An 18300-nucleotide genomic window follows, 5' to 3' on the forward strand; every position below is an offset into this window, starting at 1 on the left:
AGATAGGATATTTTTACAGTGTCAATGACCCTATTTAATGCGAGCACTGTATCTTAAGTACCAATCAATATTTTCAACTAAAAAGAAAACGACTCCAGCATCTCTATTAAAAAAAAATTGCACTGCTGGTATTAAAATGCCATTAAATCTACCTCACAGAAAAGATTTTTGGCATTGAGATGTGCATGTACTAAAATTGGCATTACTTTTAATTATTAAATTATTTAATTCATAACATTTAACTTTTATTTAAACAACTTGATTCTCAAAATTGTAAACAGATGCTTTTAGCACAATATAGTGTTTTTGAAGAAAAAACGACATTGTAACTGTATTAACTTAATAGTACATGGGGTAACTTTATCAGCGATATAACATGCACTATTACTACTATGACTCTGTATTGTGCTCATTTTTACTTGGCAGTATATTTAAATAACATGATCAGGCTCCTCATTCCCCGCCTTCACATTGACATCATTGTGTAATGAAGGGAAGTGATAGGGAGGTTCAATGGGCTGGCTGAGTTCTTTTACAAGAGGAGACTGTGACTCAAACAACTCAGAGCGGCAGAACCTCTCTCTGGAAACTCATGTTTCTGTAGTATGCATTGAGCATCAGGCCATCTTCAAGCACCCCAAAACAGCAAAGAACCCAAAGACGTGCCTGCCATTGTCGATGAAGGTAATTTACAGAAAATAGTTCTAAAAAGAAGAAGTTTGCTAAAAGATTTGTTGGCATTCTTCTCAGATCAACACAATCCGAGGGAGTCATCCTGTTTATTTAACTTCCTAGAACAAGAACCGAGCTGTAGATCACTGTTCTTGCATAACAGATGGACTTTAAAAGAAAAAATATTTACATGCCCAAATTGGTAACTGATATGACTGCAGAAAAAAGGTAACCTCAGTGCTTAAGACAAAGACCACAAGCCACAGAGACCACCCCATCCGGAACCACAAACCTTCATTGTGTAACTTCAAGCTGTTGATAGTCAATCAGAGGACATAATAATTTTTACTGAACAATTACTGCCCAGACATTTTCTTCAAGTGCTGTTTCAGCAGTAATTGCAACAAAGAGATAGAGAAAGGGAACATGAATTACTCCCCCGCTCTCTCTGCTACTTTGATGTCAGTGGAGCGTGTGTTCCTTATCATCAGCAGTATCTGTGTCATCACTATACTGGGACATGCTCCCCCTGGTAAGAACGTGGGTTTGTATTTCTAAGCACTTATCTTTCTGACTACTTCTTTGCCTCCACACACCAATCCTTGCGTTTGTGGAAAAAACATATTTATATATATGTCTTTTTTTTAATACCACAGTTTATGTACTGAACATACTACAGTTTTAGGGGTAATTAAGTGAACCAAGCGTTCATTTAAAATACATGCATCATTCATCAAGCGGAAACAATGATATAACTAGCAACCATGCATAGATCGGAAAAGACTGAAATACGAAAAGGAGAAGGCCTTAATAGAAAGATGAGTTATTAGAAGTAGAAATAACAATACATTTGTAGCCTTACAGAGCATTTGTTTTTTAGATGGGGTTGGTGTTCCACATTTGAAAACTGGAAAGAGTCAGAAGAAGAAGACTAATAATTCAATAACTATAAATAATGAAGACTAATTAAAAAGTTGCTTAGAATTGGCCATTCTATAACTTACTAAACGTTAACTTAACTTTGAACCACCCCTTTAATATTACTCAAGGTATACTGAGTATTGTACATTCTGATGACAAAATGTAAGGCAATTGGCTCACATTTGCCACAAACCCAACTAAGCCCATTAAATATAAAGGATGGTGATTTCAGACAGTTCCATTTTTTTATTGCTTTATTTCTCCTAGGAAAACTATGTGTGTGTTTTTGCACCAGTGAATTTAAAGCAGGTCTTGCAAGCTGTGTAGTTCACTATGGACACGTGAGCATGAATACATGTATGTCTATATACAATCTATTTGCACACAGTATATTGTAGTGTCTTCAATGTATAGAGCTGCACACAAAGGGATAAGTAGAGAAGCAGTGAAGCCTTGCTATATTTTTTTTATAAATTTGTAGTAACACAGATCCCTACCTCTGATGCATTAAAGGGTCAACAATTACTGATTTCAGTTGCCCACCACTGAAATAAATACACAAATAACACCAGAACATGTGTGCTTAATTCTGTAAAACAAATCACAATTCATAGCAGGTTTTTATGTAACAAAGTTACATAAAAGTTAAGGATTAGAACAAAGTAGACAAGCTTTTTTGGTATGTTTTGACAATCACAAGGGGTATGCATTCAACAAATTCACTGGTTTTCTAGAAACGGTCAATAATCTGAAATGCATTTTATGATGCCTGTTAATTAAAAACTCAGCGTTTTCTTTTTTTCAAGAAAGCGAAGCATTTTTATGTAAAATATTTTTACTTTCACTTTATCATACTTTTTGGAATCAAGGAAACTGAATATATGAAAGAGGTTTAAATTGTCTTTACAATATGGATCATATCAGCTCCCATGTTATAATAGCAATCCCCCTGTGTAATCAGATATTATGCATTGCTTGGTAATGTATACATTAATCCATTGATGGATCTAATTTAGTAAAGTTGAAATTGCAGTGCTTTTATTCTGAAGTTATACAAAACCAACGTTGGGGCCTATAGGATGTTATAACACGTGTCCCTAAAGTAGGGTCCTATAGGCTTTATAGGAATGTGCTTAACATGGGGCTCACTAAAACTAATTTTTACAACATTTAAAAAAACAGTGTATTGGGATTATTATTTTACAAAAACTATTCACTATAGTATTTAACCTTACTTATCCAAGGAACATTAAGGCATTAACCTTTAAGAGTGCTTTTGCTAGGCAGTTATAGTTACCCTTTAATACAACACAACAGAACCTTTTCACTAGAAAAGTTTAATATTTTACTACATTTTTCTGAGATAATTAAAACTTTCTCAATAGAAAAACCTTTTTTTATATCCATCATAACATTATCTTTGAATGCTATTTATAATTTTGCCATAAAAGCATTTGCCTGATGTTTTTACATTACCTTTCTTACCCCCATGTTCCTGTATGAGGGGGCTGCCATATTTGTGCAGCATTAATCCTTTAGCATTAGAAACTCTAACTGACAGACTGAGTTGGGACAGTCAGGATGGCAAATCAGTCAGGTTTAGGAACTTCCAGTAATAATTACTTACAAAAGCAGAACTATCAGCAAAAAACGATCAGCGTGACCTATATGTAGCTTTTAATGTAGATTAATATTTTGAAAAGAAAGTTTTATTGTCAGTATCACTTTAATCATTTAGACAATCATTAGGTTAGAGTACAGAAAGTAATCCAAATATAACTAAGGAAAATACCATAGTCCAACTGTTTCCAAGGGTTGACTAGATTTGTCTGTGAACCCAGTATATAAGTTTATATGCAACCATGTTGGTATCAAAAGAATTCATTGTTAAATTTTAATGTTTTTTTGTATTAGCCTTATGTTACAATTGTCCTATTTTCACCCATTATTTTGAAAACTTCAGGTCCCAAGCATTCTAGATAATTATAGATCCCAAAGCTGTATGCAATTTATCTTCTTTTGTTCAAAATAATTATAGCTGCAGATATTTTTTACATTGAGGGCAGTAACACTCTTAATGCACTCCCTGAAGATGTCATGATGGCATCTAGCATGTATGGATGATAACACACACACAAACTAGAAGCAATACAGAAGCCACCAGGAATGTGCAAGTGTGTTAAAGCTGTTGGATGCCCAGACATCGCCAGGGTCCTGAACCCCTATTTCTATATTTGTTGAATGTGTTGCAAAGTGGCCCAGATATTCTCATTGTACAAAACCAGAGAGAAATAAGTGGATTTCTGATGGCAGCCCTCATTATATATCCTTGGTTTGTAATAAGTTAAATAGAAAAGTAATCTTCGCTGACTTTGTGCTACATCAACATATCTAGGACCTAAGCATCTGATGTGACTTTGTGAGTCGGAAAATGGTTAAATGGCCAAACATAATTTATCACTTTTTTTGGCAGGTATTCAAGTAGCTAGTTAAACAGAATTTTGGCCTTAGTCTGAATCAGCAGCTCATTTGAATTCCCATGATTTGACAAGTGCTTTGCTTCTTTTAGTGCAGGTTAAAAAAGTTTAGATCTTGAAACTTTTATTTTGGGTATATACAGAATACAACAAAAAAATATTGACTCAGTATGCAGTCTATAAAACCTGGTATTTGCAATTGCATGATAATTAGCTATTAAATAGGCAAGTCAACCCCCAAAATAGAAATTTGCATAATTAAAGAAACCATAATTCTAAGTAACTTTCCAATATACATTTATTGCCAATTTTTAGTCATTTTAAAGTTATTTGTAAAAACAGTTGCTATTGAAAGCAACATTGGTTGTTACTTAACAATGTTGCAAAAGTCTTAGTTCCCCAGCAAAGACAGGTAAGTTAATCGGCTGACTTGTCTTACATTGTATCAACAGTCTGAGCCACCAATGCAGAGAATAGAAAGGGACAGACAAACACAGCTTTCAATAGCAATGCATATAGAAATAACTTAAACACCATAGAAAATGTGTAATTAATGTATATTGAAAAGTTTCTTAGAATTATGTTTTCTTTTATTAGTCGAGTTTCTATTTTGGGGTTGACTTGCCCTTTAAGTCCTCAGATTTACTTCCCCGGTATGCAAAACCTGAAGAACACTGCATTAACACAATTTGTCTACTTTAGGTTGTAACAAATTCATCTTTATTACAGTGTTTTTGCATTAGTAATTTTCAACGTGGGAAATGTTTGCAGTTTACTAATGAGAGAACGAAAACAACTATTTTGTTTGAGTTTTTGTATTTTGGGGCCACAATCTGGATTAAACACTTTTGTTGACACAATAATGTACTTCTGTAGGTACTGAAGCAATGCAATACTGTAGCATCCTGAGAAGGGGTACAATCATAGGGTATAATGAATCTTTGTACTGAACATCAAACATAGGGCCAGATACAATTTTATAGGAAAAATTTGGTTTATCTCTTAAAAACTCAATAGAAGTCTATGGTTAAATTTGGAATTAAATGTATTGAATCAAGTCCATAGAACAGTAAGTAAGTGGACTTTACATTGCCTATGATTAAAGAACATAGCATGCATGGCAAACTAATCTGTATGAAATTAGTATATAGGAACAGAAGATAAATGTCCACCAATCCTATAATCCTTAGCTACAAATCAAATGGAAACTTTCATTCATTCCATTTTGTCTGTATTACATCAGTATTAAAAGTTGAATTGGTTGTTACCGGTTACTTGATCAGGGCAAACTGTGCTCCATGGCTAAAACAAAATGCTCAGATCTTGATGCAATTATTATTAACATTATTATTAACACCTATTTAGTGCCAACATGTGTATGTTCAATGCAACCATTTAATGTACAGTGCTGTTTGATAAGTCAAGCTTGTCATTCATGCAGTCTTATGTTTATTTAACATACGTTTTTTTTAAATTTTGTTTTGTGATTTATGTTTTTTTAAATTTTGTATTATATTGAATAAAATGACAAGCAAGATATAAAGTATCTATATAGGATAAGATCTCATTAAAGGGGCGGTTCACCTTTAAGTGAACTTTAAGTACTTCATAGAATGGCTAATTCTAAACAACTTTTCAATTGGTCTTCATTTTCTTTAAAAAAAATTCAAAATTTCAAATGGGGGTTACTGGCCCCCATGTAAAAACAAATGCTCTGTAATGCTATACAGTTATTGTTATTGCTACTTTTTATTACTCATCTTTTATTCAGGCCATCTTTAAGTGAACTTTTAGTATTTTATAGAATGGCTAATTCTAAGCAACTTTTCAATTGGTCTTCATTTTTTAAAAAAAAAAGTTATTTGTCCTCTTCTTCTGACTATTTCCAGCTTTCAAATGGGGGTCACTGGCATCATGTAAAAACAAATGCTCTCTAAGGCTGCACAATTATTGTTATTGCTACTTTTTATTACTCATCTTTAATTCAGGCCATCTTCTATTAATTTTTAGTCTCAAATCAGTGCATGGTTGCTAGGGTGATTGGACCCTAGCAATCACATTTCTGAAAACTAGAGAAGTGGTGAATAAAAAGCTAAATAACTACTAACCACAACTAATAAAAAAATAAAAACCAATAACTGTGTCAGAATATCACTCTCTACATCACAGTAAACATTAACTCAAAGATGAACAACCCCTCTAAAATAACATGAACATATAATTTGCCAAAATTAAATTATAATTCTAAGGTATTTTTTTCATTGTTAACATACATATATCTTAAACTAGATCTACAAATCTAAAATTATGTTGAAGAACTTTTTGAAGTATTGTGGTTGTAGAGTATGGTATCCATTCTCTCTTTTTCTCTAACTTGTTGCAGAAATATTTTTCCACTTTTCCCAATATTCTTTACATAGTATCCTGTAAGGAATATACTTTGTTGTTTCTCTGGTTACTTGATTCTAAACAATCTTCTTTCCTTTTTTTCCAAAGAAGGAGTCATCTTGTTTGAACATTTGCCCTCTGAACACCATCTATCCCCAGGAAAGACTGCTGTGTTTATCTGCAATATTTCAGCACTTAACTATGACCCCACAGATATAAATTGGTCAAAAACCCACAATAACAACACATATAAAATAGCAGACCTAAAAAGCTTCAAAGGCACAGACAGAATACACATCAACATCAACCGGACTTCCAGAATTGCTGAGCTGCATATTAGAAATCTCACTGTAAATGACAGTGGAGAGTATCATTGTGAGCTTCTGAATGTCACGGGGAACAGTAAAATTATGTTAAGCAACAGATCAAGACTAAATGTTACAGGTATGTGTACTTCAACTGATACAAAAAGTGGCTAATTTATATATATATATATAAGAATATGAGAGTTATGTTCACAATGACTGGAGAATGGCTGTCTAATGGACTGCAGAATACAGGAAAGATGTGATACAAGCATTGGGTAAAATAAAATTATTGTACAAGTAAGTTAGGACAGGTCAATAAATAAATAAATTGGCCACAAAACATGTCTTTGTACATCATAAAAGAGGACTTTGGCTTAATGCTGTTATTTATATGCTTTGTACTGGAGTACATCAATGAATTTTGTGAAACTGGTGACAGGGGTCACAAATTATTCTTTGCAGAGACAAACAAATAGGGTAATATGTAATTGGGCAGTATTCTGTAGCAGCCAGTCAATGATTAGCTTTTAGCTATCTGCATGTATAACAGTGAAAGCAAAATATCGATTGATTGCCATAGGTTACTGCCCATATGAAAATGTGTCCAGTTTTGATGAATGATTAATTAGCTCCTGTTTGTAGGATACAGGTTATTAGGGATGGGCGAATTTGACCCGTTTCGTCAAAAATTCGCCCATTAAAGTCTATGGGCGTCAAAAAAATGCGGCGAAATTGTTTTGACGCGCGTCTTTTTTTTTAAAGTCTATGGGCGTAATTTTTTCGGTGAAATGAGGCGAAAAAATTCACCCATCCCTACAGGTTATACCTGACAAGTATGTGAAATGTAGCAGCCAATGACATTACACAGGTCAAACTAATATAACCCTAGGGGGCAAATGTATTATGTGGTGTAGGAAAACAGCGGGATAATTCAGCACACATAACCGGGCTTATCGCGTAAAAAGACATTTTTGAATGCTTTTTTTCTTAAAGTGACTTCCGCCGGAAGCAATGTAAAATACCTACGGCAAATCTGGCGTTCGCATGGCATAAAAGAAAACACACCTTGATAAACTCATCATTTATTTTACAGCTGTTTTTTTCGGCAAATTTCATTTTACACAGCATAATAAAGATGTTCCATGATGTTAAGGCTAATTGTTTCTTTAATAATGGAGTTTGAACGTCAAACGCAACACAAAAAATTGGGGTTTAACCACAACAGGCAAAACTCCAGTCATCCATGGGACCCCCTACAGAGGAAACAAACCAGGGCTCCCCCACATCCACAGGGTCTGCTTCTTCTGTAGTTACCCCACTGCTCTCTGGCTAGATTTATCTCCATGTGGTTCATCTTAGCCAGGATAGACATGTGATCTGTGTTTTTATAGTAATAATAATTAAGTTCAGAAATGCTAAATGTTTGATTTCGGGTTAGAGACCCAAAACTGAAGGTTTTATTCAATTCATTGAAAAATCAGAACATGTTCAAATGTTAAACTTAATTTCCTCCTCAGGTGTTAAGGAAATTGCTATGACGGTTACTGAATCTACAAATCAAAGCTCCACAAAGACAGACACAGTAAAAGTAGCCGTTGCCATCTCTGCCTCCATTGTCCTCATCCTGCTGCTGCTGATCTGCGCATCACTGTTGGTGTGGTTTAAAAAACGTAAGCCCTGACAATGGTTTGTTGATAAAACGGCAAGAGATGTTCTTGATCACAGGCCTTTTTTTTATGTGATTGAGATGTGCTTGAGTTTGTGTGCGCCTTATACATATCAGCAAATTGATTCCATTATATTCGGCCCGTTTGTTCTCATGAATGTTCAATGGTGTGATGCATTTAATTACATGTATTTAGAAGCAACATTCTGCATTTCTGTGCACTTGATGTGCGGAAACCAATAGAGGAGAGGGTTGTGTTCAGAACCGACAGAAGTGCACTTATGTGCATTTTGAAAAAACTCATAGAAATGCAATATATGCATGATTGTCTAAATGTGGGGAAAAAAAGCTGTGTGTAGTAGGCCTTTCAACAATTGTATATACAGGTATGGGTTCTTTATCCAGATACCCTATATCCAAGGAGGCCACGCCCCACATGGAGATTATGTTAAGGAACTCATTTTTTTCAAATTATTTCCTTTTATCTGTTATAATTAGGGTGTACCTTGTACTTGATTGCAACTAAGCTGCTTAAATGGTGTCAAAACAATCTTATTGGGTCAATTTAATGTTTTTGGGTTATGATTACTTTATTGCATTTCATCCCTTACCAAGAGTGTGGAGATTTGTTTTCTACACAATGGATTTTTTTAAAGTAGAACTAAAGCCATTCAATTGGCTAAAATGTCCTTATTGCTCCAGCCAAGTTTCAGCTTCTACAGCAATTATCCAGGATTTTAACCTTGTCACAAGGGGCCATCATCTTGCAAAGTGTTTGCAACACTCACATGCTCAGTTGGCTCCGAGTAGCTGTTGAGAAGCTAAACTTAGTGGTCATTGCAAATTATCAAGCAGAAAATGAGGTTGGCCTGTAATATAAGCTGAAGCTACAAGGCTAATTTAAAAATGCTGATGCTAATTGCACTGGTCTCTGTGCTGCCATGTATTAATTGTGTGTATTCATTACTAATCAACCTTATATTACAACATTTGTATTCTTTGTATACTGTATATTGTGAGTGGGTCCCTGAGCTCAGTAAGTGACAGCAGCACAGAGCATGTGCAGTGAAGAAGATGGGGAACTACTGGGGCATTTTTGGAGACACAGATCTTCCCTGATAAAGGGCTGTGGTTGCTTTGGGCTGGTACAGAAGCCCAAAATATAATGTACAACATTTCTAACCTACTTCTTTAGTTAAACTTTAGTTCTCCTTTAAAGGCCAACGCTTGTGAAAATGAACATTTAAAACTAGTTATAATGGAAGAAACTTTCTAAAGATTGCCAAAAGAGTGACAGTGAACGTGAATGTGAATTTCTGATTATTTCAGAAATTGTACAGAACAGAAAGTTTCTTATTTCTTTAGATTAAGGTTATATAAAATTTTCATTTTCATGATAGTTCCCTTATTAGTGTTGATTCTTTATTACATGCACCCTGTGAAGTGTGAAAAGCTACTGAACCAAATTCTGTAAACTGTTAAAACCCTAATGCTCAAGGTTAGGTGTGTAACCGCTAAGACATTTCTGTATTAATAACTGTAGTTATTTCCCCCTGTCAAGATTTTTTCCCACCTCTAGGGTGGTTTGGTGGCTGGGGGTAATTTTTTTTTACTTTTAGCCTAAGAAAGGCATTGCAACAGTGAAAAAGGAGTGGGCTGAAAATAGAAAGTTATTGTTAGAGTAATATTGATGTTCAAGCATAAGTAGAAGGGAGCTGCTATTTAAAGAAGCACAATAGGTTTCAGTTATTATTATGCCTATTGGTTTAGTTCAGTACAGGGAGCTGGGGTATGATTATGTGTGGACCATCTCAGTCTTTCACTTCTATGCAGAGAAATTCAAGTATCTGGATTTGTGAGATCACTAGTCAACACCAGTTTCAGCCAAGGGAGTAATAGCAGAGGGAGAGAGTTTTCTTATGTACTGCAGGTTTTCCCAGAATTCCGCTGAAATATGAAAATAATAGTTTTTCATATATATTGATGGGTGTATATTTTTAAGTCTCGGATGCACACAGTTTTGCAGGGGCAATATTTGTGGGCACAATACGCAAAACATTGCTTGTCCATTTTACCCGATTTTGCCCCTCATAATCAATAATAGATATTCCTGAGCATTCTTGCTAGGTGCAGTTTTGGCCACAACTACTATGTGATTGGTGGTTTTCCCACATCTGAGAAACAATTACCAAAGCCATATTTAAAAGATTCTCATACAGATATGGGATCTATTATCCAGAATGCTGGGGACCATCAAGTACATGCTACTGTTTAATTATTACAAAGAAAAAATAAATAATATTTAAAAATTCTAATTATTTACTAGATTTGGAGATTTCTGGATAACGGGTTTTCAAATAAGGGATTCCATTCTTGTAATAACATATAAAAAAACATATACTGCAAACCAATCAATATTATCTTTTCCTAATAACGAATTGCTTTTATAAGAATTTGTCCTTTAATTAGATATAGAATAGACAAAAGCAGAAACAGAGGTTGTTCCGTGTAGCTTTTTTTTTCCTGTTGATGGGAAAACCTTAGTCATCCTTTCTTCATCAGCAATTTTTTAAACTTGCATCAATCCAGCAAAATACTACTGTTTCTTAGTGGCTGGACACATTTTATCATTTCCGCTGGGAAGATGTCTAGCGGTAGTTTCTTCATACCCAACCCCCAGAAATAAGCCACATGAATCCTCGAACAAGCATACGTTATTCACAGATTTGCATCTATTACAGTAAGCATTTTGTTATTTCCTGTCTCTAAACAGTCATTTCTGTCCCCTTTTAGGAAATAAGACACCACAGACTCATCTGAAGCATCTGGTGAGTATGAACCCCCCCCCCCCCCCTTATAACCATTAGAACCAAGCAGTGGAGCTACAGTACTCCATCTGCTACATAACTACACATACCCTGCAAGGTGTTTATCTCTGCATTGTGCTGTGTTCATAACTGAATATCAACACATCATATGATATATTTAAGAAAGGGAATGGTGGGTAAACTCTAACCATTAAAAAACTAAATGTATAAAATATAAATCAAACTCAGAATGCTTTTTTTATGGCATAGTGGTTAACATTCCCTTGCAACACTGGGGTCCTAGGTCGATTCTAGCTAGGGAATATTGGTGACAAAACACTTCTAGTTGGTTTATTTAATGTTTAGATGTATTTTTAAAAGATTTAATATATAGTGATCCAAATTATGGAAAAATACCCAGGTGCCAAGCATTCCAGAAAAATCAGTCCCATAATAATAATCATAATAATGGCAGCAGTCCATTCTCAGAATATTATCACACACATAATATCTGACTGTAACTAAAACCAGCTGCATAAACAAGGTGTTTCTTATACTAAAATATTTATCATTCAGTTCCCCACATTAGACAACAGAGTTGCTTGGTTTTGGCAAATTTCATACATTCTACTTTTATCACATATCACAGAATTTCACCTGCTGAGCTGCTCTTGGCACTTCTATATTGAAATACTGCTAGCAAATGCAGAGATGGCTTTTGGAATGTTTGGGAGTATACTGAAGGCACAGAGCAGCATCCTTGCAGCTATCCATGGGCAATTTTTGTATGAAATATGCATGCAAAAAACATTTTGCGTTAGGAGGCCCGCTTCTAAAATTAATTTTTTTGTGGAATACCTACTGCATTTAAAAACAAAGTCTGGGCAGTTGCTGATCAGATCCCAAATACAGAAAAGTTTTGCCCTTACTGGAGGTTAACTCAAAATGCTTTACATCTGGCTCTAGCTATACTTTAACATTTCACTGATTTTGCTCTAGAAGGCAGAAACAAAAATGAAAACACACATTGGCTCTTCCTTTTCCTAGCATTAGTGGTGGCACTTATTCAAATATAGATAGTGTACCTGGGTACCAGAAAAAATTAAGCAGCTAAGGAAGCATGCACCACAAGCGCACTGATTCTACTACTGGGTGTAGAGCTCCATCAAGGGTGTTTTTATAGACAAGTCTTTTTAATCAGATGTGTGTAAAAATTATGCTTTGTTGTTATTACCCTCTGACACTACAATATTCCATGTATTTACAATATTTGGCGCTGCAGCAGGATACACTGTCATTTTTGTCACTTTGTCATGTATTGTTGCATTATCACTGAGGCCAGCACACCATCTAGCACATCTTACTTTGGGTTATGGAGGATCCCATCTTTTTTTTTAATTAGTCTCTTTTGTATTGTTCCTTTATTTTCAGAAATTAAACTTGCTTATATTTAAATTCTGCAGAGTGTAATTCATGTTTCTTTTTATTGTGTGTGATAATTGCCAAGCTGCGTAACAGCTTTGCATTCATTTCTCACTTGTGTTTTTTTCACTTGTTGCAGGACCCAAGTTCCAACCAGGTTGCCGAGTGTAGTGCAAGCCCTGCTCAACATATTCAGGTAGGTTTAATTAGAGAACGGAAGCATTACTAAAGTTTATTAGTTCAGTTTTGTACTTATGTCACTGACATCAGTGCCCATAATACATGCCATACATATAACAGTTGTACCCAAATTGTGTTGAGCCTGACACCAATGCTGGAGACTTATGAGAGCCCTGAGTATCTGTTCTTTACTGAACTTCCTTTTCATAGACTTCAAATTAATCCTTTGAAATACTGCAATGATATGAACAATGGATGGGCCATGTCTGCAGTGTTTTAAAGAAACAGTATCACCAAAAAATGAAAGTGTTTTAAAGTTATTAACATATAATACAGTATACTGTCAGCACGCTCTGGTAAAAGCTGCGTGTTTGCTTCAGAAAGACGACCATAGTTTATATAAATAACCTGCTGTGTAGCCATGGGGGCAGCCATTCAAACTGCTGAAAAAAGGAGAAAAGGCACAGGTTATATAGTAGATAACAGATAAAACACAGGGATTATCTGTTATGTGCTTGTAACCTGTGCCGTTTCTCTTATTTTCTATCTTGAATGGCTGCCCCCATGGCTACACAGCAGCTTGTTTATATAAACTATAACAGTCTTTCTGATGCAAACACACCAGTTTTACGAGTGCAGAGCAACTGTACATTATATTTTAATTACTTGATACACTTTCAGTTTTTGGTATTACAGTTCCTTTAAATATATCTGTTCTTAGCAGCCAAAATGCATGGCCTAATTGCTGAGTTCTAAGAGAAAATAAGAAGACTGAGCCCTATGATTGCATGATTTCATGCAGTGGCGTAACTACAGGGGACAGCGAATGCGCTAAGGAAAATGTGTGTTACTGATTACACTTCTCTTTGCATAATATACAGGTGTGGGGCCTGTTATCTGAATACTTGGGAACTGGGGTTTTCTGGATAATGGATCTTTCTGTAATTTGGTCTATTAGAAAATCCTGTAAACATTAAATAATCCCAATAGGCTGGTTTTGCTTCCAAGTTCCAATAAGGATTAATTATATCTTAGTTTGGATCAAGTACAAAATACAGTTTTATTATTACAGAGAAAAAGAAAATCATGTTAAAAATGTGGATTATTTGGATAAAATTGAGTCAATGGGAGATGGCCTTACAGTAATGCAGAACTTTCTCGATAACTGGTTTCTGGATAATGGATCCATTACCTCTATAAGGAACTGGAAAGAATTCCTTTTATAGCAACTCTATTAAAAATCATCTTTTGAATACAGTGTTTTTGTTTAGGATAACCTTAGTATTAAATTCTTTATACATGCTTTAATTTAGGGGTTTATTTCTCAAAGGTCAAATTTTAGAGGTTTGTGAGGTATTTTTAAACCTCGAATGAACTCACAACTCAAATGGTTTCTAATTTATGAAAAACACAAATGGAAAAAACTCGAATCATTCAGTTTGGGGTGAAAAACCTGAATAAAAAATAATAAAAACTCGAATCGCTCGAATGAATTGACTTTTCGAACAAAACCCACAGAAAGAAACCTGAACATCATGAAGGCTACAAACATCTTCAAATGGTTCAAATGGTCATTGACTTCTACATGACCTCGACAGGTTTTAGCTGGATTATTTTTGCATTCAAGCTATTTCCAGCTTCAGGGATAATTAAAAAAAAAAAACCCTGAAAATACCCTCGAAAACTCAAATTTTTTTGGGTAAAAAACCTTTGATAAATGACCCCCTAATTCTTGAAATTTTGTTAGTATTCATAAAGCTCAATGTCTTTTGCCTAATAATGTTAAATAAACCACCTTATTAGGTTTACAATAACCACATTAAAATAAGCTATGGTGGTATGCTAGCAGTGATGAAAGCAAAGACAAAAAGAGAACAGGATGTGGATGCTAAAGAAAACATTGTCTGGTCATAAATCTACCGCATCTTTTTTTTTTATATTTTTTTAAACAATGACAAGCCCATAACCTTTTTCAAACTGTGTATGTATGTGTCATAATTCATAATTATTTTGGTTAGGTCAACTAGTCATTTTCATGCTGCTGGTAAGATCTTTATATGGCTTCTGCCTCTCACAGTTACTTGTCCAAGTTCCTAAAGTACAAATAGCTTTCAGACTTTAGGTCCCAACCAGTTTATTTGCATATGTCTTTATTTTAGAACAAGGCTACCCAACCCGAGGCCTGTGGGCTACATGAGGTCCCCAAAGCATTTTAAATTTAGCCCTCAAAAAATGAGTAGGGATGTAGCGAACTGCCGATTTGGTGTTCGCGAACGCCGTTTGCGAACACCGGCAAAAAATGCAACGTTCGCGAACAGTTCGCGAACTTCGCACACCCGCTAAAATCGTTCGATTCGAAGGATTTTAATCGTTCGATCGAACGATTTTCATTCGAATCGAACGATCGAAGCATTCGATCGAATGCTTTTCATTCGATCGAATGAAAAGCATTCGATCGAATGCTTACAATCGTTCGAATGAATGGAAATCGTTCGATTTTTAGCGGTCGAAGGAATTTGTATTCGAATCGAACGCGAACTCAAAATGCGAACGTCGCGAGACGTTCGCGAACATTCGGCGGACGCGAACGGTCGAAGTTCGCGCGAACAAGTTCGCCGGCGAACAGTTCGCTACATCCTTAAAAATGAGATATTATTTAAAAATTAAAAAAAAAAAAACAGGACTCACCAGGGAGAATATGTATAAATGTTAAATTGTTAATGTTGTTTACTTTGTAAATGTATTATATTTTGTGGTCACCACAGGAAAAACCCTCACAGGACCCTGAAGTATTCACAGTAGACTATGGTGTGTTGGCATTCCCAAATAACCGTCCCTGCAGAAGGTCAGCAGAGCTGTGTACACTGGAGCAAGTGGAATATGCTACAATCATGTTCCCACAGGGTACTCCATCAATGGGAGAGAGGAGAGGAAAAGATGCTGCTTATACTCATTCACCTCGAGTGTGCAGAGACTAAAAAAAATGGAAAAATGGAAGAAAAAAAGTTATAATCATTAAGGGACTGTAATACATTTGTCAGAATCTTTGATTTCCATTAGGAATTCACCAGAATTCAAAACAAAGTATATCATATGACATTAGAAACCATTCTAATCGGCTTCCCTGATTCTTAGTCTGACCCAGACAGAACAGGACACATTAAAGCAAAATGTTTGCACTGTTTGTAGTTCATATTGAATTCCCCAAGGTATTTTCTATAGTTATAAAAGTGTTACAACAGGTAAAAAAATATACCATAGCCTGCAGAAGTTGGAGATATTCTTTAATGGAAATGAGCATACAGTATGAGTCAGACCTACAGTGGGTTCCAGAGATGTACAGCACATCGTTCTGGAGGAAAGCTCCTACTAACAATTGTCTTAGGGAACTTTTAATGACTCAGTAGGATGAGAGAATTTTTTAGAAATCACAGTAACATGCATACGCAGTAAAATATGGTGTAGGCTTAGTGGATTCATATCCTGTTACTACACCATTATTTTCCACCACTTTGGGAGAAAAAATGTGTTGTTAATTGTCTAAGAAGATAATTTGGGTTGTTGTAATAGATTGTGTTATTTTATTTATTAAATATTTTCATTTAAGTTTGAGCAATCGTTGATTTGATTCATTGTGTTATCAAACAGAAGTCTGTGAAATTTTTTTTGTTAAGCCAAACTATATAATAAATGATATTGTTACATATATATTTATATATGCATGGATACATTATATTATGCATTGCTGATGAGGTATAAGGAAGAAGCACCAGTATACGTGCAGTGCTCCAGAGCCTTATACAGAACACTTGCTATAATGACAGCCTCTACAGGACACTTTGGGGCAGTTTTATCAAGGGTTGAATTGAAAAAAAAACGGTCAAATTCGACTAGGGAGTTATTCAAATTTGATTCGATCGATTGACTCTGGCCCTTTAAGAAATCAAATTAGACTATTCGCCACCTAAAACCTTCCAAATTGCTGTGTGAGTCAATGGTAGAGGTACAGGGATCAATCCTGAGTTGTTTGCAGCCTTCCTGACATTTGTTTTTTCCGGGGAATCGAATTTCATTCGAATTTTGTGTCGATTCAATTCATCCGAGTTTTAAAAATTTGATTTTTATTAATACATTTCGATTGCTTGAATTTCGAATTTAGGGTAGTTTTTAAAAAATGAACAATTCAAGCTTTGATAAATGTGCCTGTAAATGTTACACTCTGAACCAGTGGCAACTGCTGTGTGTACTGCATGCTGATGGACTGAGTTCTGCACATGCATAGTTTTTGTTACTGACAGTAGTAATTCAAAATAAACCTTAAAAGAGTCATTAAAAAGAATATCTAATCGTCCTTTTTGTATACCCATATTCTCATATTTTTTTTCTTTTCTTTACTATGTGCCCTCCATTCCTATACCCTGAGTGCTACAAGGTAGCGATAGCTGTTACTGAGCCACTGGGCTGCCTAAAAAATCCACCTTTACTATCTGTAGGTACAGCAGAGTTCTCCCAGAATTGGCCTCACACTTGCAAATAGCAGCATCTGGAAATACCCTGATGATACATAGTAAAATAGGAAGTTAGGTTGACTAAAAGATACACATCCATCAAGTTCAACCTTTTAAGTCTATAACCTGCCTAACTCCTAGTTGATCCAGAGAAAGGCAACAGACCCTATCTGAAGCCTCTCCAATTTTCCTCAGAGGGGGAAAAACATTCCTTCCTGACTACAGTCCCTGGATCCATTTGTACTATGAGCTATCTTCTATAACCCTGTATTCCCTCCCTTGCTAAAAAGCCATTCAACCCCTTCTTAAAGCTATCTAATGTATCAGCCTGTACAACTGATTCAGGGAGAGAACAATTTCAAAGCTGTCACCATAATAAACCCTTTCCAAATATTAAGACAAAAGCTTCTTTCTTCTAATCGGAATGGGTGACCTTGCGTCAACTGGAAAGACCTACTGGTAAATAAAGCATAAGAGAGATTATTATATGATCCCCTTATATATTTATGCATAGCTTTCATATCATCCCTTAAGTGCCTCTTCTCCAGCGTATTAGGACTAGTTTTTTCATTAATAATGTGAAGGTTCTCATTCATCCAGGTCATATTAGTAATAAGTCAAATCAATTAAAAACAAATCATTCTAAATTGGGAAAGCCAAGCCAGTCCAGAGAAAAAAAATACATCAGGTCCTGTTGATTGGACTTATTACAGATATATTTTTCTTTTGTTAACTGCTGTTTAAATAAAAACAATTTCTCTTTTAAATGGTAAAAAAACAATAAATAGCTTTATATACATTTAAAATGTACTTTACTGTTACCCTGAACTGTGCTTGCTTTGCAAGCTTGTATAAAGTGTGACAAGCTGGCTGCTTGTAGATGCAATTTTGGGGGGAATTAGCTATGGGAGGCAGGTAAGCAGAGGATCAGGAGCATGAAGACAGGCACAC

At 35.2% G+C, this 18300-nt stretch overlaps 1 protein-coding gene across 1 annotated transcript; it reads left to right on the plus strand.

Moving 5' to 3' along the window:
• Nucleotides 1-282: 282 nt before the first annotated feature.
• Nucleotides 283-16453, plus strand: pdcd1.L (programmed cell death 1 L homeolog). The gene is made up of 6 exons (XM_018263585.2): nt 283-1204; nt 6567-6902; nt 8284-8436; nt 11226-11260; nt 12801-12857; nt 15607-16453. The coding sequence occupies exons 1-6, from the start codon at nt 1099-1101 to the stop codon at nt 15817-15819; spliced, it is 900 nt and encodes a 299-aa protein (XP_018119074.1). The 5' UTR covers nt 283-1098; the 3' UTR covers nt 15820-16453.
• The last annotated feature ends 1847 nt before the right edge of the window (nt 16454-18300 follow it).

This window comes from Xenopus laevis, chromosome 5L (assembly GCF_017654675.1).
Source record: "Xenopus laevis strain J_2021 chromosome 5L, Xenopus_laevis_v10.1, whole genome shotgun sequence".
Lineage (NCBI taxonomy): Eukaryota > Metazoa > Chordata > Amphibia > Anura > Pipidae > Xenopus > Xenopus laevis.